The 26,221-nt window shown below is 41.7% G+C and overlaps 2 protein-coding genes across 5 annotated transcripts in view; both read right to left on the reverse strand.

Annotated features, from left to right (window-relative positions):
• The window catches only part of LOC133399945 (ras-specific guanine nucleotide-releasing factor 2), a 47,519-nt gene extending 43,719 nt beyond the window's left edge, over positions 1 to 3,800 (reverse strand). For all 3 annotated transcript variants that reach the window (XM_061672003.1, XM_061672001.1, XM_061672000.1), the window contains exon 1: positions 3,165 to 3,800. In XM_061672003.1, coding sequence (XP_061527987.1) covers positions 3,165 to 3,440 — 276 coding nt within the window. In that variant the 5' untranslated portion in view covers positions 3,441 to 3,800. The remainder of the gene's footprint in view (positions 1 to 3,164) is intronic.
• Positions 3,801 to 6,098: 2,298 nt separating this feature from the next.
• Positions 6,099 to 26,221, reverse strand: part of msh3 (mutS homolog 3 (E. coli)) — a 46,767-nt gene continuing 26,644 nt past the window's right edge. For both annotated transcript variants that reach the window (XM_061672005.1, XM_061672004.1), the window contains 4 exons: positions 21,046 to 21,232; positions 11,673 to 11,805; positions 11,408 to 11,576; positions 6,099 to 6,667 (listed from right to left, as the gene is read on the reverse strand). In XM_061672005.1, the coding sequence (XP_061527989.1) occupies positions 6,583 to 6,667; positions 11,408 to 11,576; positions 11,673 to 11,805; positions 21,046 to 21,232 (574 nt within the window). In that variant the 3' untranslated portion in view covers positions 6,099 to 6,582. The remainder of the gene's footprint in view (positions 6,668 to 11,407; positions 11,577 to 11,672; positions 11,806 to 21,045; positions 21,233 to 26,221) is intronic.

Consider the following 26,221-nt stretch of genomic DNA (forward strand, 5'->3'; position numbering starts at 1 on the left):
CATTTCAGAAAATGCTTCATTAAAAAAAATAATAATCATAATTACTTGGGAGTCATCTACCAACACAAAACGTCACCCGGTGAGCTGCGCGATCAATACACCATGCCAGGAGGATGGTGCACTTTGGTATGCGTACAAAGCCAAATACGCACACAAGTAACACATTGGTGTTCAAATAGCAGTGGCACCGTCGCTGTGGAAACCATTCAGACCAGTGTGGATGCACTCCAAATGATTTGAAGGGTTTGTATCTTTGTGAGAGTACAGCGCAGAACGAGGAAGGCAGCAGGCTGCGTGCGTTTGTATTGTGGCTCACTGTGGGGGTGTGATACAGTGCAGGTTACTTCACTCTTTCACTTTAATGCACACATACTGTACAGAGAGCACATCCCAAAAAGTTGCCTATCACCATTAGTTCAAAAAAAAAAAAAAAAAGATAGATAGTAATGAGTTGGTTTATTGCTCCTGTGTGCATGGCTATGCATGTACAATATGTGTGGCAGAACACAGGCTTGCAGCTTAGGGCAGACGGAAAATAACCCTAATTAAGTTTCACAGCTCTAGTGTGAGAGTGAGACAGGCCAGAGGGAGAGAGAGATCGGCACGGGGAGAGACATCTAAACACAAAACATTATGCAACATACAAGCGCAGTAAGAATAAAAGCAGATCTGTTTGATCATGTTTTATGGAAATGTCCTTGAGGTTAGTAGGTAAAAAGGCAGCAAGAGCATGAATTTTAATCCAAAAAACACTCACTGAATCTCCAAATCACTGACCAAAACATGACGTACGCCGGCACAATGTAATACAAGAGTTGCATCAGAAATGGCAAAAAGATGCTCACTTTGCATTGACACTCCTATAATGAAACACAATCGGGTAATACTAATGTATTTTGTTTTTGCAACCCCAAAAAAATTATAACTGCTCCTCACATGCTTTGAATGTTTATCCAATTGCTCGATTAATCGCTCGGATAACCGATAGACTGTTCTAAAAATATTTAATTCTGACATATCAACCAAAACAATGGCGCAGTGCAGTTGTACCACCACTGCAAACATTCATTCATTCATTCATTCATCTTCCGCTCCGCTTATCGTCACTAGGGTCGCGGGCGTGCTGGAGCCTATGCCAGCAATTTTCGGGCGAGAGGCGGGGTACACCCTGAACTGGTCACCAGCCAATCCACTGCAAACAATGGGCACAATATTAAACTGTTACCAATTGATGCGAATGGAAAGTTTTCTTCATGAATCAACTCTCTTGAGTGTATTTCACAATGTTGATAAAAGCCCATTGGCGGATTTGCAACAATAACGCAGGGGCATCATCCAGCGGTACACTTCAATGCTTTAAAATACTCGCCTCTGAGCAATTTCACCACTTGCACGACCCACAAATATTTCCACAAAGTGTACTGGAAATTCAAGTCAATGACCCACGGAGGCCATGTAAGAAGGGGTTGATGTAACATAGTAGCACACTTGGGTTGAAAGTAATTGTAATAGTGTTTATTGTTGGTGTTAATAGTATGAAAGATAGAATGAATTCCTGTTTATTCCCATGATAAAGACCATATAGGTTATTTAAAAAAAAAAAAAAAACAAAAAAAAAAAATTTTTACCCCACACACCAAAACCACTGATAAAGAAAATATGGTCTGTGTGTAAAATGCATGCGTGTGCCTTTAAGAGGCGGGGCCTTTTGGGGTGATGTGTGACATCGGCAAATCTGCATGTGAGTGTCTGGGCGTGAACTGTGGCTGACAGCAGCTCTACCCATATAACCAAAACAATAGCTACCCTTGTAATGACTGATAAAGTTGAGGGGGGGAAAAGTGACTGAGGCGGCAAGTTTTAATGAACAAAGATGGAAAAGTAAATGAATATTCGGGGCTATTTCTGAAAGTAAGCACTTTACGATTGTCATAAAGCCTCACAATACCAACTGCATTAAAACTTGTGCAACATCCCGATTTAGTCACTTGGTCCATCGTGAGTGGGAGTTCACGTCCGGTGTGCGTTAATGTGATAACGATCAAACCATGAGATTCAGAAACATCCCTACTGCATAGTATATTTATATATACAAGTGGTAACAGAGTGTACCCTTTCGCCTTTAGCAGTACGATTTAGCACATTCGAAGTCCACGTCACGGACTGGATCTCGCTACACTGCAGCACGGAGAGGGAAGTCAATGCATTGCGCAATTGAATGCTTCTTTTGGAGGAGGACACGGCAGAGATGTTCCAAGTGTGATGCTGCTGCAACAACCACCCTTTTTTTATGCAACTTTACACAGGCATAAGAAGGCAAGAGCTTTATACAATGACCAGCCACAGCATTAGGCAGACTAATGAGATACAAAAACAACAATTCATATCTTTACAAAGATAATCCAAGAGGGTACCAAATGGTCTACTGGATCCTACAGAAAGCTGTTTCTAAAATTTGGAATATATGGTAATCAAAAGTACTTTCTAATATTTGCACTTGTACGAGAATAACAATATTGGAAACTGCTCTCAGTATGATACAGTACACCTCCGCATCCACAATACTGACGCCGAGAGCTGTTCCTAATATTTTGACCGGCAATGGATGGATGGAGAAGGTAGCCGAAATATTAGAAACAGCTCTCGGTATGATGCAGTTCACCACCACAACAGTATGTTTCTAATATTTTGGTCACCTCATACAAGTGAAAATATTAGAAACGGCTCCCGGTGAGACACGGGTACATTTTACACCACTGCAATTTACACGTAAATATTAATGTGCTTATAAGGGAAAAGTGTTTGCCACAGTTTTGGGGTACCTGATATTGTGGCTGTCGGGTGTATACAATCATACTTTCACTTTTTTTTGTTTGAATGGCTTTTTTTTACACCATAATAGTTGTGGAGTTGTGAGCAAGAGATCAATTCCATTTATATTTAAAGAACCATCTTACTGCTTTTCCACATGTTCTGGAGACTGAAAAAAAACATTTTTTTCCCCCACTAGATTTATGGAAGAGGGGGCAATTTGGCAGCAGTGGGATTGAGCATAACGGTTCACTCTAGTTTCATCCTTTTACCAGATACCTCAGGTATGTTGGACGTCTATTAGACTGTGTGAAAATTCAGGGTTTGAGTGGTGTTGTGGCCAAATGTCCCACCTGTTTCTCCAGCGCTTCCTTCCCGGCAGTGGACATTTTGGGCGCGGGTGCGCGCTCGCAGGTGCAGCCTTCCAACAGGTAAATCCCGGCGGGGCGGGCGCTCTGCTCGTTGTCGAAGTAGAAGAGGACATTCTGGTAGAGGGCGAAGAACTTGTCGTGCCAACGGCTGTTCTCGGCTGTTTTCTTGCTCAGGTAGCCGCGCTTGGTGCCCTCTTTACGCGCCACCGCCGACAGGAAGAGCGCGTGGCCCTCGTTGTAACGCACGCTCTTCTGCATCGTGAACGCGCCTCAGATTTCTTTTTTGGGGGTGGGTGTAGGCGGGGGGGGGGGGGGGGGGTTCTGTTCTTTTCTTCTCGTTCAACGCTTGGCCATCTCCGCGGGAGAAGTTTCCCCGCCGTGGGGTGGGAGCTCAGAGGCGCCGAGGCGTGCGTAAAAGTCGTCCCGCCGTGGGAAGCGGAGCGTTCGCGGAGCTCCTCAAGCCCGGAGACGCCGAGGAGGAATCCATGGCGCTCGCTCACAACTTCAGCGACTGCATGGACAAGGCTCAAGTGGACGAGGGGAGAATGACACAGAAGAGATAAGCGCTAATCGGCTTTGGACTGCGGTCAACTCTTTGTGTGGCACACACGTAACCACGAGCTCCGCCTTCCCTGCGTGGCGACTCTCTCACCGAGTCCAGTTCGAGGCGGAGCGTCAATTTCTTGCCGATTCGTTTTAAGAAGGAGTCATGTGGGAAACTGAACCTGTTGTCGAGGGCCGCACCAACATGCTCACCAAATGAATTGAATATTTTTTTCGACAGCAAAATATTGTTTTGTTTGAATAAAGCTGCTATGGTTACTGCACTTCAATAAATAAATCACCTTCAGGAACATGAAGCATTATTTTGAAGTCAACAATTTGAAAGTGACAACACGTTTATTTTGTAATAATTAAACGGCATGTAATTAAATGGAAATGTTGTTGTTGTTTTTTGAGTCTGTATATGTTCCGATTAGGAAATCCAAATAAAAACAAAAACAAATTTAATGACGTTAAAATGTCATGTTTATACATATTAACATGGCATCACTATTTGATCAACGTTCACAAAAATATATGTCTACAGTGTCCAGAGTTTGTTTTCTATATTTTTAGTTTGCTGACATTATGAGCACAAACCGCTCACTCATATTAGCTATTCTTATGTAAAGGTAGTTTGCGGTTAAAAAAAACAAAACAACCCCAAAACAAACAAAACAAAAAAACATACTTTTTGTCAAATTCCTCAATAGGTGTGAATAAAGCGCCAACAAGCATTTTTCGGGGTTGTTCTCTCCCCATAACAAGGTAAAAATGAAAAGATGAAACATTTGATAAAATATTTGAGGGGGGGGGAAGAAATTCATTAGAACCTGTCTATGGCAATTTACATTGTGTGTTAGCATTAACCTAGCTGAAGGCAAAGTTGTCTGGATGTTTTGAATACACAACATTTGATTCTCCTTGTTCAATTTTTAATTTGACTGTAAACTTCAACAGGGAGGGGCAATAAACAGCTTCAAGACTCTTTTTGAAGAATTGTTCACCATCTGCTGAACTGCTGCTTGTAGTCAAGTGTGTTCACTTGAGTTCACTGCTTTTCCAGCGCTTCTATCGAGATTTTGTTTTCTGCTTGCACCCCCAAGCAAACGGCTCATCTCTTGAAAAACATCCTATGGTGGGTCACTCACGACTGTACATGCATTCATGTAAAAATTCCCCCCAAGTGGCTGCGCATGAGTAGTACAGGCGTTTTCAGTCTTTAAAAAAAATTAAAAATAAACAAAAGAAAATTAACAACCTACCTTGAACCAGCCACACATTTTTTCTTTGGGTTGTAATCTGTCGAGAGATGCCGCCGCATTGTTAAAACAAAACAATAACAAAAGAACCGAGCAATTCTCAGCAATCCCGATTGGGCCAAAGACATCCTGTTGTCTGATTACATCCAATCTGTTGAGTAATAAGAAAAGAGCAAAGGAAGGAAGAATAACAACTACGAAATTGCACTGCCCTCAGATATTAGGTGTAAATGCCGAGAGATGCAGAAAAAGTACAAATGAGTTTTTTTGTTTTGTTTGTTCTTTTAGTGGTGGGGGATGAAAGCGCTCCCGTCGTCCCAATCAAGCTGCATTTTGTCCTCTGATTGTATTGAATCTGTTGCACAATGAGGCTACTATTAATTGCGATTACAGGAGAAAAAAACAAGTGAAAGAATAATAACTATTATACAGTAAATTATAGCAATTCACAGGAACTATGCAAAAAGGTATTTTCTGTCCATGTTCTTGCCTTTTATGCTCTCACAGTTTGAAAAATGTAATTTTTTGGAACCAGGAAGGGCCTGTTTGTGTGTGCAAAAACAGCCACAGATGTGCATCCTGAGCTCCAACCAGGACTGCATCTGCCAAACACGCTAAAATGCCACAAATGTGTTGAAAAAGCATGTTTGGCACCAAGTGGGGTGCTTCAAGTTGGATATTCTGGAATGCCTTTAGACGGAAACAGCAAAACACACTCAAAAACTCAAAACACAAATTGAACTACTTGGTGGAAACGAGGATTCAAACCTCTTATAAACCGTATGTCCCATACGAAAGCTGCAGTCGTGGGAAAGCATCTCGGACATCCATCCATCCATCCATTTTCTGAGCCGCTTCTCCTCACTAGGGTCGCGGGCGTGCTGGAGCCTATCCCAGCTGTCATCGGGCAGGAGGCGGGGTACACCCTGAACTAGTTGCCAGCCACTCGCAGGGCACATACAAACAAACAACCATTCGCACTCACAGTCACACCTACGGGCAATTTAGAGTCTCCAATTAATGCGTGTTTTTGGGATGTGGGTGGAAACCCGAGTGCCCCGAGAAAACCCACGCACACACACGCATGACATCCCAAGTTGTTGTGACCACACTTTCCTTTTCCTCCTTTTATTATTTTCTTTACAAAGCAATTCACCCTATGGCGAGGGCTAAATTTCGACTCACAGTCGAGACAACAATCCAAGCCTGAAATCCTCTCTGTCGACAGCCAGGATTCAATGTACGTTTCGTCACACAGTGTGAGCGTTCAGTCAATTTATGACGGGCACGCTTGACATCGTGCAGTGCGGTGTTCTTTCATCTTGTAAAACCGTGCAGTGTAGCACAGACCTCTAAGGGTAAAACTCCCTAGCTGTAAAAGTTAAATGTCAAGGGTACAAAAGCAGTCCCTTTGTGGGTAGTACCTCCGCACTCTAAAGCAGTTATCCTTGGTATATGTTTAGAATGTTCACTACATGCAACAGTACAGAAAACACAACCTGATGTAAAAAAAAAAAAAAAAAACACCCGCACACTTTTGTATCTTGTGTGTGTGTTTTGGGTCCTGATTGCGTCCATATTGCATTACACGGGTGTCAGGAGTTGGACCGCAGCCACTCGGTGAGAGAGGATTTGTCCGAAATGCTCCAAAGCCCCAAGAGTAACTTCTCATTCTTCCGCCTGGAGAGACAAAAGACACCAAAGAACACCCACCATCAAACTAATGTGCACGCACATATTCACCAACATATACACTGACAGCTGTGTGTTGTCAACTTCTGACCAGCAGCTTATCCCACTCTGTGTGTCTTGTATACTCAATGTAGCCTCACTCGAACAATGTACAAACATTTCATATAGGAAGGATTACACTGATGAGGAGGTATGGCTGCGCGTGTGTGTTGTTTGGACAGACATTTCATATGGTCAGGATTAGTTAGGCAGAACCGTTGCGGCGCTGAACTCCCAGAAGGCTGTCTGTTCCACAGCCTGCATTAAAACAGAGTTTCCCAACCTTTATTGAGTCAAGGCACATTTTTTATTTATTTTTTCAACTCAATACTAATGTGATGAAAGTTAAGCCGATGTATATTAGCCGCTCATGACGTCATTGATATTTTTCGGTACAGTAGTTTATATACAGTGTTGTCCTGAGATACGAGTGACCCGACTTATAAATTATTCAAAATACAAGCCGTCATCCAGGAATTTTTTTGCTTTGACTTCCAAGCGCTGTATGGTGACAGTAAACTCAACTCATTTCACCACAAATGGCAGTTTGGCAGATTGTGAACAATTCTCCATAAAAGAGGCTTCAAACTGTTAAATGCACTCCTAGTTGAAGATTACTGTCAAACTCAACATCAAACAAAGATAATTAAACATAGTGTATTTAAAAACCACATAAGTCTGATCGCGTAATGCTAACACATAATGGGAAACGCCATACATGAGTTAACAAATTGCATCAACAGTATGTGGCGTTTTTATATCTCTTTAAACAACACGATCAACGGTGCATCAACGTGTAGCAAGAAAATATCTAAATAATTATAGGCATATATTCTTTATTCTCTGCGAAAAACTACTAATATAAGCGCAGGTAGCAGAGTCACTTACAGGAGTTGTGAAACTCTTATTCGTTTGTGTCTGCATGACTGTATTATACCGCTCCCTGGTGGCCAATTTACACACACAAGGAGCCACGATAAATTAATTATAATGAATTAGGCACATATTGTTTGACTCTTTACATTCCATTTAAATATGTTGTTACTATATGTTTTTATACAGTGCTATTTTTCTGATTTAAAAAAAACATTTTAGTTGTTTTTTTAGGAGGCTGGAACGGATGAATGGAGTTTTTATTTATTTCAATGAAGAAAGATGAGTTGAGATACGACTGTTTTGAGTTATAAGAGTGATCATGGAATTAATTAAAGTAGTCTCTCAAGGCACCACTGGGAAAAAAAAAAAAAAAAAAATCACAGGAAGAGGGACTGCTTTGCAATAATCTATATTCACGGACTCAATGCACTCATCTGTTATTGCAAAGCATCTCTGTCTCCTCAAGCAGGCCAAAAACACATGAACTAATGACTAGTCGACATCAAGCGCTAAATCTCACTCCGGAGTAGGAAAGTCGACTAGTCTGTAGTCTTTTCTAGTTTAGTCTGGCTGTGGTCATTTTGCTAGCGAGTGTGCGCTGTGGCTACTAAGATATTTAATGTTCAAACTGATCAACCTTATTGTTTTTAGCAGATAATCACGAACTTAGAATTTTATGGCTGCAACACGTTCCCAAAAAGCTGGGACAGGGTCATGTTTACCACTGTGTTACATCACCTTTTCTTTTAATAACATTCAGTATATACCCATGCCATTGGCACTAACACAGCCCCATACCATCACAGATGCTGGCTTTTGAACTTTGCGTCCATAACAGTCCAAATGGTTCTTTTCCTCTTCGGCCCGGAGGACACGTCATCCACAATTTCCAAAAACAATTTGAAATGTGGACTCGTCGAACCACAGAACACTTTTCCACTTTTCAGCAGTCCATCTTAGCTGAGCTCGGACCCAGAGAAGCCGGCGGTGTTTGATAAATGGCTTTTGCTTTGCATAGTAGAGTTTCAAGTTGCACTTACGGAAGTAACGCCGAACTGTATTTAGTGACATTGGTTTTCTGAAGTGTTCCTGAGCCCATTCGGTGATATCATTTACACATTGATGTCGGTTTTGATGCGGTGCCACCTGAGGGATCGAAGGTCACGGGCATTCAATGTTGGTTTTCGTCCTTGCCACTTACATACAGTGATTTCTCCAGATTCTCTGAACCTTTTGATGATATTATGGACCGTAAATGATGAAATTCCTACATTCCTTACAGTTGTACATTGAGGAACATTGTCCTTAAACTGTTTGACTATTTTCTCACGCACTTGTTCGCAAAGAGGTGAACCTTGCCCCATCTTTGCTTGTGAATGACTGAGCAATTCAGGGAAGCTCCTTTTATACCCAATCACGGCACCCACCTGTTCCCAATTAGCCTGTTCACCTGTGGGATGTTCCAAACAGCTGTTTGATGAGCATTCCTCAACTTTCTCAGGCTTTTTTGTCACCTGTCCCAGCTTTTTTGGAACGTGTTGCAGCCATAAAATTCTAAGCTAATGATGATTTGCTAAAAACAAGTTTATCAGTTTGAACATTACATATCTTGTCTTTGTAGTGTATTCAATTAAATATAGGTTGAACATGATTTGAAAATCATTGTATTCTGTTTTTATTTATGTTGAACACAACGTCCCAATGTCATTGGAATTGGGGTTGTACATACACACTTTTGACAAACACTTCACACACTACACTGTGGGTATGTGGAACAGGGACACATCACCAAACACAAATAAGTGATGGATGAACTGATATGTATACAATCTGTTAAAAAAAAGTCAATTTTTGATAAGGTGCCCAATTTTGGTCAATGATTAAAATGTTTTATTTTCTTCCTAGGTTTCAAGACAAACACAATTACATGAATGATGCTTTTAATACATCAGGCTGTCTTTCTCCCTCGTAACAGAGAGGCTCTAGTAATCTCTAGTCTCATATTCCAGGGATATTACATACAATTTGTGGTTGAGAAGCACGACTATGAAATCACCTTCATTTGGGCGTTAACCCTTGCATAAACACTCCATTTGATGTCACTGAAGCTGCTTTGAACTCAACCTCATGACACGCCGACTCGCCCCTCTCACATCAGAAACTATTAAAGCACTGATGAGGTGACTTTTTTTTATGGCATTTTTTTGTTCCTTTTTTTCCTTTTTTTTTAAGCTCAAAGGGCTTGACTCCATACTGTTTATAATTTATTTCATTTATTTGTAATATTTCCATAAAGGTTCACACTCGGGTTAAAGTGTGGGTTAGCTGACAGATGATAGACATTCATTTTAGTGTAAACTGAAGTCGGTCCACAAACATGTTGGTGTTAAATATGAAAACCACTTAATATTAAAGAGTTTGTATGTAAATAGATAATACTGTCATCATCTCTCCAAACAGACACCTCCTTGCCTCACTCAGGAAAAAAAAACAGATACTGTGATTACTTTTACTATAAGTACAGTTCGGTTCAGTACATGACAACTGATTTGGTCAGCGTTTCCAACACGGGTGTGTAGGCGGTATGCTTCTCTCTGTCTTAAACACATAACATTTTTAATACAGCTCTTTTGTTTTCCTCCTTTTTGTAGCATCCCCAAGTAGCACAGTGTTTTTAGGGAGGGGGGGGGGGGGGGAACAAACCTTAAGAAGTGGGTTAAAACTAAGAAAATTCATCAATCCGTTACCTATAGCACAGATGAGCTGGAGCCGAGCCGAGCTCAACCCAAACTTCAGAACTGTGAGGCAGACACGCTAACCACTGCTGCCTGTTCCCAACTATGCTCATGTTAAAAGCAGACTTTGCAGTTTTAAAACTGCTAACAAGATTTGAATGTAGCCTCACTTTCCGACTTCCCACCATTCTGACCAAAGCTACGCCCCCCATTGTGTACAAACACAATTCTAATCATGGCATGTAATTATGAAAGTGCATATTTGTGTTAAATAGTCATAGAGACCCCTGTCCAGCTTCAATAAAATAGCAGCACCAGGAATACTATGCTAGCATTAGCACTGTAAACAAGCTCACGTTAGCCATGGCTGCGGCATTGGTAGCATGACATATTCGTAAAACAGCGTTACTATAATACTATATTTATCGATTTGAAGTTTTATTTTTCTTGAATGTACAATCAGTTAAAACTAAAAAAGGTGACACACAATCCTGTTGATGAGAAATGTTGCTAATACCTCACTGCTTCTGGATCCCCTCAGCTGCCTGAGATCCTGTTGCTCTGCTTCTGTTTGCTAATCTTATGCTCGGTTGTTAGCAAACCAGGGACGCGCATTTAAAAAAAAAACCATTTCAGGTGATATTTTCCAAAACAGCTTCAACAAAGCACCTGAAGCCCAAGCTAACAGACGCATGAGGCTGCTGAGGTGACTGGCTATGAATGTGAGTGTCATGCCTTCTTTTTTTTTTTTTTTTTTTTGGTAAAACTGCAAATGCTTCCTTCAACTAAATAAGGGCATATTTAGCCTCAATAATAATTGAAAGGAGATGGTTGAAATATGATCTAGATACACTGTATAGAGATTTATTTGAAGGCATTGTTTTTTGTATCGGTTGCATGATTGTTCATGATTTCATCAGCATATTTTAATATAAAAATATTTCCTTTACACGATGCAGCCCACATCAGAAAGTGTGTCAATAGTTTTTTTTTTTTTTTTAGGATGATTGCAAACCTGAAGCCTGGTGAGTTAATATTCTTTCAGGAACTGAGTTTCTGATTGTGTGCGTGTGTTCACCTTCGGGAGTTGACTGCATCCTCTAGCTCTCGGGCCTTGAGGGCCGCAGTCTGTAGTATTGATTCCGGGATGTCAGCCAAGCGGGCGACATTGAGGCCGTAACTCCGCGCGGCAGCGCCTTCGCTTAACTGATAGAGGAAGGTGATGAACTCAGGATGAACCTCTCCATCTGCCAAGACGTGGCTCAGGTAAGCACAAACAGCAATGCTTGAAACTGAGCTCAAAAACGCCTAAAACATCTTAATGTGCCTAGAGACACGCATACCTTGTGTGTCAGTGGCCACATCAGGGTCATTGAGGAGGAAGGACATGTGGTAGTTAGACACATGTTGTGGATACACTCGCTCCAGCTCACACAAGGGCGGGTAATGGGTCACAAAGAGGGTGAAAGACTTCACCTGCAGCAGAGGAAGGACAGAAGCATCTATCCATTCATTTTCTGTCACAATTGTACTGAATAGGGTTTCAGGCGAGCTGGCACTTAGCGAGAGGCAGGGCACAACCCTGGACAGGTCACCAGTATTTCACATGGCACATACAGTATAGACAAATAATCATTCATACCTATAGAGGATTTAGAGTTTTCAACCAACCTCACATGCATGTTTTTGTAATATGAGAGGAAGCTGGAGTACCCAAAGAAAACCCACGCAAGCACGAGGAGAACATGCAAATTTTACACAGGAAAGCCGGAGCCCGGATTCAAACCCTCAACCTCAGAACGGCGATGTGCTAATCACTAGGCCGCAGTTCTGCTCAACATACAGCATGAAGCACAAGTTATTCTTTAACTGATCAATTTTGTGACTGAGTATCTTTGGTTGAAAGTTAAAATGGTTGGGAAAGGCTGATCTAGACCATTCTAAACAGCTATAAATTCAGAACATTTAATATGCATGCATTGAACCTTTTCTTGAAATGTAAAAAAAAAGACATTTCTTATTTCTTGAAAATTAATCTCTCTAAAGACATCTTTTATTTATTGTATTTTTAAACTCCAAATGTAGCCAGGGTATGAATTACTTTGGAATCAACAGTATGTTCGGGAAAAGCTGCATGTGTTAAATAAGAGCTGACTGATGTCAAGAATATTGTTTATGCAATGCTTTCCGTGTTATGTAAAGGCTGTCCAAAAAGTAACCCTAAAAAGTAAGAGACTACGAGAATAATTTACTTGCCCTGTGAGCTAACCCCTGCCCACCTACTCACCAGCTGTAAGCCGCATCCAAAAAAATACATTTTAAGATCCGACTATTGTGCATCATATGAAGATGCCCGAGAGGATGCCCTGATATTCATGTTGGATTTGTCATCTAACGATCCCCTGAGCAGACCACATTTTACCACACGACAATGAAATTGTCCCCTTATTCCATAGGTGTTCATTTATACTTTACAGTACACACAATAGTTTTGTATGGTGGCCCTGAAGTGCAACTCACAACAGCTAATTACTAAACACAACGGCCAATTAAAAAATACAACAGCAAATAACTAATCACAACGACAAATAACTAAACACAACAGCAAATCAAAAAACACATTAGCAAATAACTAATCACAACAATAAGTAAACTACACACAACAGCAAATGAAAAAACACAATGGCATTAAGCTACCAGAAAAGGTAGGTACTGGTTGGGGATGACACTCATCGCTGATTGGACGAAACTACAGGAAGAGGTAGGTACTGGTGAGGGAGATAAGACTCATCGCTGATTTGTCATTTGTCATTACATATATCATTCAAATATGTCATTCAAAACCCACTCCAGACGCAGAATAACTTTCTGGTCAAAGCGTCCTATCAAGTCCTCCTTCTCGTCCAATGAGCGCTGAGTCTTATCCCCGACCAGTGCCTACCTTTTCCGGTAGCTTAAGTTCGTTTTTTTTCTTCTTTTCTTCCCATTTGCTGTTGTGTTTAGCTCCTTGTTGTTGTGTTTTAAAATTTTCAATTTTCTGTTGTGTTTTTTTTTTTTTTTAGTTGTGTTTAGTTATTTGACGCTGTGTTTAGTTATTTGTTATTGTTTTTTGCTGTTGTGTTTAGTTATTTGTCATCATGATTATTTATTTGCTGTCGTGTTTTTAACTTGCCGCTATGTGTAGTTATTTGCTATTGTGTTTTGCACTTCAGGGCCGCCGTAGTTTTGGGACAACTGGCCATAACACCTGCAGGCAGTAGAAGATTTTGGGGAGTATGTGATTATCTACCTCACCCCCCACCAACACACACACACACACACACACACACACACACACACACAGGTCATCCTATATCTGCTTTACAAAGTGTGTCAGAAATGTTCCAGGACTGGTATCACATTTCAAAGTACTACATGAAATGAGAAAAAGGCTAACTATTCTCAGAAAACTGAAAGCCCAGAATTGTCCAAAATGTCTGAATAAGATAAACAATTAAGATTCATGGGAACTAGTGGGTATAACCAAACCCCCGACTGATTGATAAATGAATTGATTTGACCTTTGCTATTATAAAGTGCAGGTACAGGTATGTAAACACTGGGATGATTGTGCCCATTCCGTATTTATTTATGTGCATAAACATTACTGATTATCATGTCTTTATCCGAGTGCAAGAGAGATCTGTGGGAGGGAAAAATAGGGATTTATAAAATGTAATACACATAACAAATGGTAGGTGTGGTAAAAATTATGTAAGAGTCTACGCTGAAGAACAAAGAGGATTTGTGTCGATTGTGTATTCATATTAAGGCATTATTTGTGGACAAATGCACCACATTGAATTATACTTTAATCTTTCTCTTTGGGATTTCTCATTGAAAACATTAGTTTATGGAGCCTTCAACATATGCATTTGACATCATTCTATTAACTATGACAAATCAGGATGCTATTGATTGTTTGAATAGCACTGCATTTATGACACCAATGAGGAGAAATGTGGTGTGGTTAGCGCAAGCAGCTTTCAGCTAAAAAATAAAAACAAGTTGTTCTCTGAATGTTCCTCCGCAGAACCCGAATGACTCCAGGACAAGTGCGCTACCTCGCTCGGCGTGACAAAGGTCACGTCACTAGAAATACTGTACCTCCCTCTGAACAAGACGAGCAGGGCTACGCCCACACTCTCCCAGTAAAAGCACATGGACCAGCACCCATGATAACACACACAGTGAAACACACACACACACACACACATTACTTTAAATCACTCCTGTCCACCTACATTGAAAGATACACAAATGGAGAGCGGCGGCGGGCAGTTTGCGCCTGAATAATGTTCTGATTGGATGCCAATGGCAGCTCGTTAGTTGCAGACCACCCCAGGGTGCACTGACAGCCTCGCTGGTGGGAGACGCTGATGAAATGAAGAGTTGGAGCGATTAGTGAAGTCATCGATTAGTTGATAGAAAGTTCATGAGCTCAAATTATTCATTGTGATGGGTTCCCCTCCAATCTAGTACATGTTTGCATCAACACAGTACACTTGGCTTAAACAATTTTAATAATGTAACAAATCCTGAGGATTACGCATAATGTATTTTGAATAGAGCAGAGTATCTTTATTACCTCTACCAAGAGAAAAAGTTTATAGTGCATTTTAGGTTCATCCTGAAATTTTAGGCAGTCAGGGCAGTATTTCCGTAAAAGTGAATGAGGAGCCTATCTATAACAAAAAACATCTTAAATATGGTGGCGATTCAAAAGCAAGTTTATTAGAGATTAAGAAAACCCAACAGGACATCGCATTAGCAAGCACTTTGGCCACAGCAATAAGAAGACACTCCTCTCTAAACCTTGGCCATAGTGTACTTTCGCCACAGCGAGTCACTCGCACGATAACACTACCCTACCAATGAAAACCTTGGATATATATTAAAGAGGGGGGGCGACGACGACGACGACGACAAGGCTACTATTACACCGACAAGGCTACTACTACATCGTGCCCTTCTGCTCCTATACTATAGTAATTCTTAATATGAACCTTCAACTTCACAAAAGTTCTGTGAGGCTTTTTCCTTACGACACGCTAACCGATAGCCATGGGATTTGAGCATGTTGGCGCATGTGCCGGGCGATCTGATCCTGAGTAAAAGGCTAGAGGTGTCAACACAGCATCGCCGTCTCTCCACCTCATCAGGATTTTCCATCCAATTAGACACAATGCATTTCCTCGCCGCTCCGCCGGTTTCCTCACTTCGCAGCTAACAAGCTGCTCGCCGAGGGCAGTTAGTGAGCTACAAAGAGTGGATAAAAGATTTGGTATAAACGTTGCATGCGAGGATGTCGTTGATCTGCTACTACATTATCTTGTTTGGGGTCGACAGTAAGGTGAACAACAGATGACCTTTGTTGTTGTTGTTTTTTTGCAGCGCTCCACAGCAAGAGCTGCCAGTTTGAGACTCCATCACGGACTGGTTGGAGTCACTCGAGGAATAATGCTCAGTAAAATGACCCCAGCTGTACACACTTCATTAGGGTATACCTGCACAACCGAATGTGAGCCCATCAAAGAGTTCTGTCTTTACAATGGTAATAATAGTCAGTTTTCAGAGCGGTATTAAGTTAAGAATATGTTTATTGTTGGTGTCTGTGGTTGGCAGTGATGTAAAACTGCACACCAACATAATGAGGCATTTTTCCAAAATAATGAACTTTACGTTTACGGGAAATGCACTGTCTACAGTGGGGGTGAGCAAAGTATGGCCTAGGGGTCACATATGAGCCTGGCCCACTGAGCCTTTACATAATCAAACATTCTGTAATATTCGTAGCATTAACTCAGCGTGTTTTTAAATGGTTAATTAAAATGCATTTATCAATTTTTATTTGATTAAATTATGCTAAGATCAGGCTTGTCTGATGTGGAGTGGCAAAGCATTCACGGACGGCGGGCGTGCTGACGTCACTGCGGCTATCCGGCGAGTAGTTTGCCTTTACACTTGAGCGCAACCCATGCGCCCTGTTTTGAAAATGTACTGCAGTTCACCTCCAAGTCGAGGGTGTCGCTACTGCTGGTATTGGCTAGGACACCACATCGTGGAGTTTCCTCTGCATCATTTTGGCCATTTCAGGTAATTTCGGGCCAATCCGTCGGTCACGTGACGCAATGCGGGCATTGTCGGCCGCGCGACCGCGGGAGTATAAAGAGGCCTTAAGCCTGGCTCTGGGCTCTGTCAGGACCAGCTGGTCAGCTGACCTGAGAGAGTAGCTAGGAATTTAGGAGTGCAGCAGCTCAGAGAGGTACGATGGGGCAAGGCCTTTCAAGGCTTTAAAAGCAAATAAAATAATTTTAAAATGAATCCTAAAACGAACAGGCAGCTGGTAGAGGAGTGGTTTTAGGGTGAACAAACCCCAAAAAGGTGTATTGGTGGGTTATCCCCCGCTTATTCAACATTTTTGCCGCTTATCCAAGATTTTGGGGGGGGGGTTTAAAAAACAAAAAAACAAAAAGTTTTTTTTCCTCAATGCAATCATTATGGGCGGCAATTATCCGCAGAATTTCCCTATTTGCTGTCCGGCCCAGTCCATGTCCCCCGTGAATAGCGGTGGTCCACTGTATAAGTACAGTGCAAGCAAACTACTGTAATGCATACATCCAGTCTCTTCCCACCAGCACTTCAAGCTATTTACGACCACACCGGGTCACCTCCTGAAAACCATTTGAAGAGAGCAGTAAGTGAGCTGATTCTGTCAGTTGTATTTTGCAAAAAGCTGCATCCGCTAGTGCCTGTTGCTGTTATGTGAGGTGTGACCGACTCGGCCATGCAAAGAGAAGAGAGCAATGTGTGTAGCGCAAAGCATGGTGTGAAGCTAATGGCAGGAACTGCTGCTCGTGTGAACAGCCCTAGTGAGTCTCAGGGAGACTAATGGCTGAAGAGGAGGCCACTGTGAAGCGTTTTAGCTTAGAGCAGGGGTGTTAAACTCATTTTTGTCGCGGATCACATTGTAGTTACGGTTTGCCTAAGAGGGTCGTTATGACTGTGAGACCATATAAATGTTTAATCGCCTACTCCATCCATCCATCCATCCATTTTCTGAGCCGCTTCTCCTCACTAGGGTCGCGGGCGTGCTGGAGCCTATCCCAGCTGTCATCGGGCAGGAGGCGGGGTACACCCTGAACTGGTTGCCAGCCAATCGCAGGGCACATACAAAAAAACAACCATTCGCACTCACATGCACACCTACGGGCAATTTAGAGTCTCCAATTCATGCATGTTTTTGGGATGTGGGAGGAAACCCACGCAGGCACGGGGAGAACATGCAAACTCCACACAGGCGGGGCCGGGGATTGAACCCGGGTCCTCAGAACTGTGAGGCTAACGCTCTAAACAGTCGGCCACCGTGCCGCCTAATCGCCTACTCATAATATAAATATACTGTTACACAACAAACCAATGGATAACTACTTCTGAAATCAGCAGTCAAGGATAAGTTTGTTCAACTATTGTTCAAGTTACTGTAAAAAGGGGTTTGGTAACATAACATAGCATGACAAAAAAATGCTTGCAATATCTCAACGTTATTATGCATTACATTTCAAATTTGCTTTGGCGGGCCACATAAAATGATGCGGCGGGCCGGATCTGGCCCCCGGGCCTCGGGTTTGGCCCCCGGGCCTCGAGTTTGACACCTGTGGATTAGCGGAAACACCAAAACAGTGCCCAATTTTGTGTTAAATTGTTAGCTTCCTGTAAGTTTTCTGCATTTTCACTTTCAGCGTCAAGGCTGTCTCGTCCATGAGTGGCGTTATTAAAATACATCTACATTCTTAACCACCTTGAATGCTGGTGGGTGAATGCTGGGGGCAGGGAAAGGTGCGTTTCTATAACAACTGAGTCAAAAGAGGAGAAGTCTGAATTTGACACGAACAGGCATGTCTGGTGAGGAGGAAGAGGACATGGCGGAGGAGGAGGAGTGGGAGGAAGAGAGCATGAAAGACAGTGGGGGTCTTCTTGTACCAAGGAGGGATATCACTGCAAAGCCCAACTTCTTTTTGCTTGTTTTTTCCTTTTGTTGCGAGGCCTCTCGAACAAATCAATGCTGTTATACAACAGGTGGTTAGAGAGCCAGCACATTTTGTGCAAAATTACATAAACCACAAGACTGTGTCCAGTTAATTTACAAAAGTCAAACTCATGTTTAGATTCATTAAAAATGAGAAAATATTTTTAAGAAGGTCAATTTTCAACTAATTCAAATTAAACATCAATTGGATTGCTTCTTATGTTATATTTGAATTTACTGGAACTGTGAATTTAGGGTTTTCTTTCATTTCAAGACATAATCATCAACATAATTTCACTCAGTATGTCGTGAATCTACACCAGTCAAACGTTTAGACAGTTTCTTCTTCAACACTAGAAGGTGTGTCCAAAACGTTTCACTAGTAGTGTACAGTTTCACTTTTTGAATTGAATTACAATATTTAATTAAATTAGGTTTTCCATGATACAGTGGTGCCTTGCGATACAAGTTTATTATTGATTCCGATTCTGACCACGCACGTAACTCAAAAACACTTCCTGCTCCTTCTGGTGAGTGCGCCTTGACCACATGGGCGGAGTGTAATACAGAACAGACATTAGGATTTACGTGGCGATGTCTCAGCTCCTCAGAAAGCCACAATAATATTAGTCGTTCTTCGCGGAGGATAAGGAATGTATGCCTTTGAGTATTGTTATATTATCTGTCTACGTGTTAAGGATTATAAGACCGCAATTATCGATGTTATTTGTTAGCCTGTCTACGGCATTTCCCATTATATGTTAGCATTTAGATAGCTGACTTTGAAGCAAAGTTACGTGGTTATTTTAAATGCACAACAAGGGTATCGGGGTGGCCACCCTTCAATCTATGGTGAACACGGCCACCCCTGGCCACACACTCTGGCTCCGCCCCTGCTTGTGAAGTACGCTGAGGGACTGCACAATGGCAAACATCAGTTCTGTGAAACCTTGAAGGTTCCACAACATTCTTTTATAGAGGGGTTTTCGGACTCCAGCAGATGATTGATTCGAAATCTGCTCATCACTATTGCATGAGGTGTGAAAACAGTCAGCCCCGCCATGACTTGTCTCAGTATACCGCTACTTTGTGCCCACAGAATCAAAGGCTTATAATGAGGCGAGGCTCTGCAAACCAATGTAATCCCAAAAGAACACACAGCGTTCCAAGCTACCTTCTAGGAGTGCTCGTTCCATGATTGTCCAGGTACTTGACGCAATTTCCAGCTCCAGTGGATATAAAAAGTCTACACACCCCTTTTCAAATGCCAGGTTTTTGTGGGGTAAAAAAATGAGAGCAAGAAATGTATTTTCAAACTTTTTTTCACCATTAATATGGCCTCGAACCTTTACAACTAAACTTCATTTTGTGTATCCTTTTGAGGGGGCTAGTAAAAATAAAAGAAATAATGCAGTTGCACAAGTGTGCACACCCTCATTTAACTGGGATGTGGCTGTGTTTAGAAATAACCAATCACATCCCAACTCATGTCAAATGGGAGTCAGCACACACCTGCCACCATTTAAAGTGCATCTGATTACACCCCCCAAACTTCTGCTGTTCTAGAAGGCTTTTCATGATTCATATCAATAAATTAGAATATGATTTAAAAAAAAGTCAATTTATTTCAGTACTCATACATTATATAAATTCATTATACACTGTCTCCTGATTTTTTTTTTATGTTAATCTAGTTTGTAGAGATTGGGAATTTGGGGTTTTCATTTGCTGTGAACTATTATCATCAAAATTATACATATATATTTAAAAAAATCACGAACTATTTCACTCTGAGTGTGTGTAGTGATGAGTTTCACTTTTTGAATTGAACTACCTAATTTAATCTTTTGACGCTATTCTAATTTATTGAGATGTAGGGTTTTGTGCTAACATTGACTGCTATTTGGATCTATTCATATTTCCATCCACCTCGGCTAAGGCCCAGCTACAGCTGAAGAAAAGCAACCCCAAAGCATGATGCTGCCACCACCATTAAGATTCACTCACTTTAGATATAGTGTTATTTTGGTGATAAGCGGTGTTGTGTTTGTGGCAAACCGACCTTTTGGGATTACAGTCAAAACCATTTTTCCAACTGTGTGTCTTTTCCTTTTTCAAAAGACAGTTGCATACAGTGTAAATCACTGTAACACCTGATTTGAGCTCGCAGGAAACATCACATGGAAGCACAGGGACGTCCCTTACGAGCACAAAGGTGAGCTACCCAACATCTGTTTTGATTAGTATGGGTTTTTTGCATTGAGGAAAATGAGGCCCGCTGCAGCACAGCGAACAAATTAGGCACCACGAGAACACTTTTGTCTCATTTTCTGTTGCAGCTCAACAGGTTATTGAAATCATAGATCAAACCTCATCACCATTTCGCTCTGTTTTGAAGAGGTGCTGGACTGACGAGGTTTCACCATTGCTTTGTCTCTCTTCCTTCTGAACAAACAATACCAGGCCTGCAGAGCACACAAGCGAGTGCGGGCAAAGGTGCAACGCAAATACACAAAGATTCAATTGAAGGCCATTAACTTGAAGGTTAATTGAACTGGCTTCCAGATCACACAATCAATGCTTGTAAAAGGTAGTGCACAGTTGAAGAAGAAGAAATGGTCATGTGGCCGTCGAAAACACATACTTACATCTCTGATGAAGTGCTCAAGCGTAGCATAGGCGATGGCGATGCCGTCGTGGGTACTGGTACCCCGGCCCAGTTCGTCCAAGATGACCAGGGAACGCTCGGTCGCGTGGGAAATTATCTCCGAGGCTTCCGTTAGCTCCTCCATAAAGGTGCTGCGGCCTTTGTAGATGTTGTCCGACGCTCCCATTCTAATCGTCAGACAAAAGGAAGAGGATGTCAAGGTTAAAATCGCTTCACCAAAAGAAAATACAAGACCTACATCAAGCTTAAAATATTTGGGAGGCTGTGATAAGAGATGTCCTCGTAGTCTAATACATTTGGATGCTTTTGCGAGGAAAAGTGTCCAAATATTGTCAAGATGTGCCATACTGATTGACTCCTACCCCAAAAGACTGAATACTCTAATTCATTTACTTACCACAAATAATGTATCTTTGTTCAGCTATCTATCCCAGCGACATATCGTGAAAGGAAGAACAATTATATTTTCTTCCACTAGATGGCAGAAGGTACAATTAACCCATGTAACCACTTGTTGCCATTCATACAACAGGATGACAACTTTGTGTCCAACTAAACAGGCCCAGAAAATCACCCTGAGTAAGTACATTTTTGAGTAAATTCAATATCTAAAATTGTTACAAATGCGTCCGGACGAGGGGCCATATTTACTTCCGTAAACACATTGCGTAGATGTCATGTGTTGTGCGCATACCTGTCACTTCACAGACACATTATGTTCACATTAGAAGTCACTTTTGTTGTACATACTATACTATATAAAAATGTAAAAAAAAATTAAAATCTGAATTAGGCATCATTCCCTGCAGTGTGAACGTAGCCTAAATTGCACCTTTGTAACCGGGTCATTGTATATCCATCCATCCATCCATTTTCAGAGCCGCTTCTCCTCACTAGGGTCGCGGGCGTGCTGGAGCCTATCCCAGCTGTCATTGGGCAGGAGGCGGGGTACACCCAGAACTGGTTGCCAGCCAATCGCAGGGCACATTTAAACAAACAACCATTCGCACTCACATTCACACCTACGGGCAATTTAGAGTCTCCAATTAATGCATGTTTTTGGGATGTGGGAGGAAACCGGAGTGCCCGGAGAAAACCCATGCAGGCACGGGGAGAACATGCAAACTCCACACAGGCAGGACCGGCTCTAACGAGTCGGTCACCATGCCGCGTCATTGTATATTTTCCTCATAATAGATATTTTTTTCCAATTGAATCATTTATGCTTTGTGGTGATAATAGAAGTACGCTATATGTATTACTATAACACCTTTGATAGAACAAAAGTCAAAACATTTTTTCAGGGAATAACATTTGTATCATCCATCCATCCATCCATTTTCTGAGCCGCTTCTCCCCACTAGGGTCGCGGGCGTGCTGGAGCCTATCCCAGCTGTCATTGGGCAGGAGGCGGGGTACACCCAGAACTGGTTGCCAGCCAATCGCAGGGCACATTTAAACAAACAACCATTCGCACTCACATTCACACCTACGGGCAATTTAGAGTCTCCAATTAATGCATGTTTTTGGGATGTGGGAGGAAACCGGAGTGCCCGGAGAAAACCCATGCAGGCACGGGGAGAACATGCAAACTCCACACAGGCAGGACCGGCTCTAACGAGTCGGTCACCATGCCGCGTCATTGTATATTTTCCTCATAATAGATATTTTTTTCAAATTGAATCATTTATGCTTTGTGGTGATAATAGAAGTACGCTATATGTATTACTATAACACCTTTGATAGAACAAAAGTCAAAACATTTTTTCAGGGAATAACATTTGTATCATCCATCCATCCATCCATTTTCTGAGCCGCTTCTCCCCACTAGGGTCGCGGGCGTGCTGGAGCCTATCCCAGCTGTCATCGGGCAGGAGGCGGGGTACAACCTGAACTGGTTGCCAGCCAATCGCAGGCCACATTTGTATCAATATAGTTTAATACATAACACGAGAAATTCCAGTGACAAAACACATCAAAATATAGACAAAAATATTCATAAATATAAAACGATTTAAAAACATTAAAATGATACAGCAACATATACAAAGCAATATATACGTACAGTGCTTCACCAGCTGTCAGAAAAGCATGAGGAGAGACCAACCAGCGTCATCAAGTGAATTTGATTTCATTTTCACTGAGCTCTCAACATTGTACCATTTTGAACAGGAAGGAGGAACAGCAAACTGAATTTTCCAAGAAATGAATCAGAAATGAATCAAACATAAAATTAAACCACTAAAACATTACAAATCTTATACATGTACTCTAATAATTGTCAAGGGTTCAATCCCCGGCCCCGCCTGTGTGGAGTTTGCATGTTCTCCCCGTGCCTGCGTGGGTTTTCTCCGGGCACTCCGGTTTCCTCCCACATCCCAAAAACATGCATTAATTGGAGACTCTAAATTGCCCGTAGGCATGACTGGGAGTGCAAATGGTTGTTTGTTTCTATGTGCCCTGCGATTGGCTGGCAACCAGTTCAGGGTGTACCCCGCCTCCTGCCCGATGACAGCTGGGATAGGCTCCAGCACCCCCGCGACCCTAGTGAGGAGAAGCGGCTCAGAAAATGGATGGATGGATGGATGTAATGTAATGGCGGCCTACTGGTTAGAACGTCACAGTTCTGAGGACCGGGGTTCAATCCCTGGCCCCGCCTGTGTGGAGTTTGTATGTTCTGGATTTTCTCCGGGGACTCCGGTTTCCTCCCACATCCCAAAAACATGCATGGTAGGTTAATTGACAACTCTAAATTGCCCGTAGGTGTGAATGTGAGTGCGAATGGTTGTTTGTTTGTATGTGCCCTGCGATTGGCTGGCAACCAGTTCAGGGTGTACCCCGCCTCCTGCCCGATGACAGCTGGGATAAACTCCAGTACACCGCGACCCTAGTGAGGAGAAGCGGCTCAGAAAATGGATGGATGGATGTAATGTAATGTATTTCAATGACAAAATTCTGGCATATGAAGGAGTTTGTTACAGTATCCAGTATTTAGTGTTAATCCGGCGATGGACTGCAGTTCTACTAACTGATCAGATATTCAAGAATTCCAAAGAGAATGCTGCAAGCAGCATCACCTTCACCTTCAAGTGCGTCTTTGCACCTCTCCGAATTGACCTTCAACATGGTACCTTTCAATGAACCGCGCAAACAGGACCCTCCTGTGTGGCCGTGGTTACGCCACGCGATACGTAAGAGGGGCGTGGCGGGCATGCAGCTGCATTACATGAGCTCATTTACAACAGTGTGTCCCTGCGCGACTGCCACTCGAGGAAAATTATTGCCGATCTATAGTTGTGTGTGTGTGTCAGCAAGGATGGGTACAATCCGATGAAACGGGCGAGAGGTGTTCCCACACACTTGTCTGTCCATAGGCGAGGGGACGTGTGCTCGCAGTGTTCCCGCCAAAAACACAGACTGTAAAAACAGGCTCCGTTTATCACCACTCACATCTTTCCAGTAAACATGCTTAGCCACATCGCAACTGTTTCTGGAAAACTGCTGCGCTTCATTTGCAATTCCATTATGTTGCTGGTCAAAGTCTGCTCCATTAAAGTGATTGTTTCGCTCATGTGTTCATGCGTAGACAAAAAGTCAAATGGCATTTTAAAATAAACTCCAAATGGAAAAACAACCGGCACTTTTCACTAAATAAAACTTTTGCGAAATTGCATGTGGCATATTAAGAAATGCACTTGCATTCATTCTATGAGTGGTTAAAAAGCTCAGTTTGGTCTCCAGGTACATCACAAAAATTTTAATATTGTAGAAAAATCTATTTTAGTATTTATATTGAACAAATGAAACGTAGAGATTAAAAACAATGCAAATTCCTAGCTAATTCAAATTTATTTTTTATGGTCTTATATTTCTTGAGAGATGGGTTTGCCTTAGCTGCAAGATATAATCAAAATGACAACAAATCAAATCATGAAATATTTCAATCGGTGCATAGTGAATCTGCATAATGTATGAGTTTCCCTTTTTCCAATTCAACTACTTAAATAAATTAAGTTTTCCACAATATTTTCCTTATTAGTCTAGAGATGCAATGCAAGAGTTTTAAAAAAAAGAAATTCTGCCTTGAAAAAGATCATGCTCAGTTTTGATTGACACTTTCAGAGAAGTTGGTGTCTTTTTAGTTATAAAGTTTGTATTATTTAGCTACAAGAGAGGGGTAAAATACTATACTTATGAATAATTACAAAAAACACCACTAAAGCTACAGTAATGGCAATAATTGTTGAATTAAAACCTCTGACAGCATGAATAAAAAAAGAACATAATTCAAGGCAGAATTTATTTGATACAGCTCATATCGGATTGATTTCATTATGCTACGCAGGTGTACCTAATAAAATGTCAGGTGATAGAATATTTGTTAACTGACACTGTGACCATATCTTATCTTCGTGACGTACTGTAATTACAATACAGTAAAAAATGCCCGAGGTTGTAGATTTTGACCTGGAAAGAAATCCATCACACACACACACACACACACACACACAAAAAAAAGAAAAAGAAAAAACACAGTTTAACCATCATCAGGAATGACATCACGTGAGATGTCAACCTATAGGATTGACGAAGATTTACTAAAATCAAACTAGAGGTTTGCGAGTGCAAAAACGGGCACAAACTTAATTGCTCACGTCGTCAACTGTGGAAGCCGTGGATTGCTTCTGTCAAACGCGCTAAATTGCCACGCAGTTTATTTTGTACACTCTGGTAACAACAACATATACAAATAGATTCATTTAGCATGTGCCGTGTGATCAATAAAACATGAGAGGAATTGCGATGGCTAATTTTGCATCTTTCAATACTGCATTTAAAAGGCAGACACAAACCTTTATTACGGTTGCTGGCTTCACACGTTATTGGAGTGATATATTTCCTTCCTGTAACTCAGGACAGTAATCTGTTATGCTCTTCCACAAACATTTCCTGGTGAAAACAGCGCTACCAAAAGCGCAAAACCCTATTTTAAATACGGCGTTCTCCACCACTTTTACACCTGCTGCCAACAGTGTGCGTAGTTACAATGAGTAAACATACAATTTAGCACCCGCTATTTGGGATCTTAGTAAAAGATCGTAATCTTAGTAAGTCCAAAAAAACAAAAAAAATACCTTAGAGGTGCCACTGTACGT

This window comes from Phycodurus eques, chromosome 3 (assembly GCF_024500275.1).
Source record: "Phycodurus eques isolate BA_2022a chromosome 3, UOR_Pequ_1.1, whole genome shotgun sequence".
In the NCBI taxonomy this organism is placed as follows: domain Eukaryota; kingdom Metazoa; phylum Chordata; class Actinopteri; order Syngnathiformes; family Syngnathidae; genus Phycodurus; species Phycodurus eques.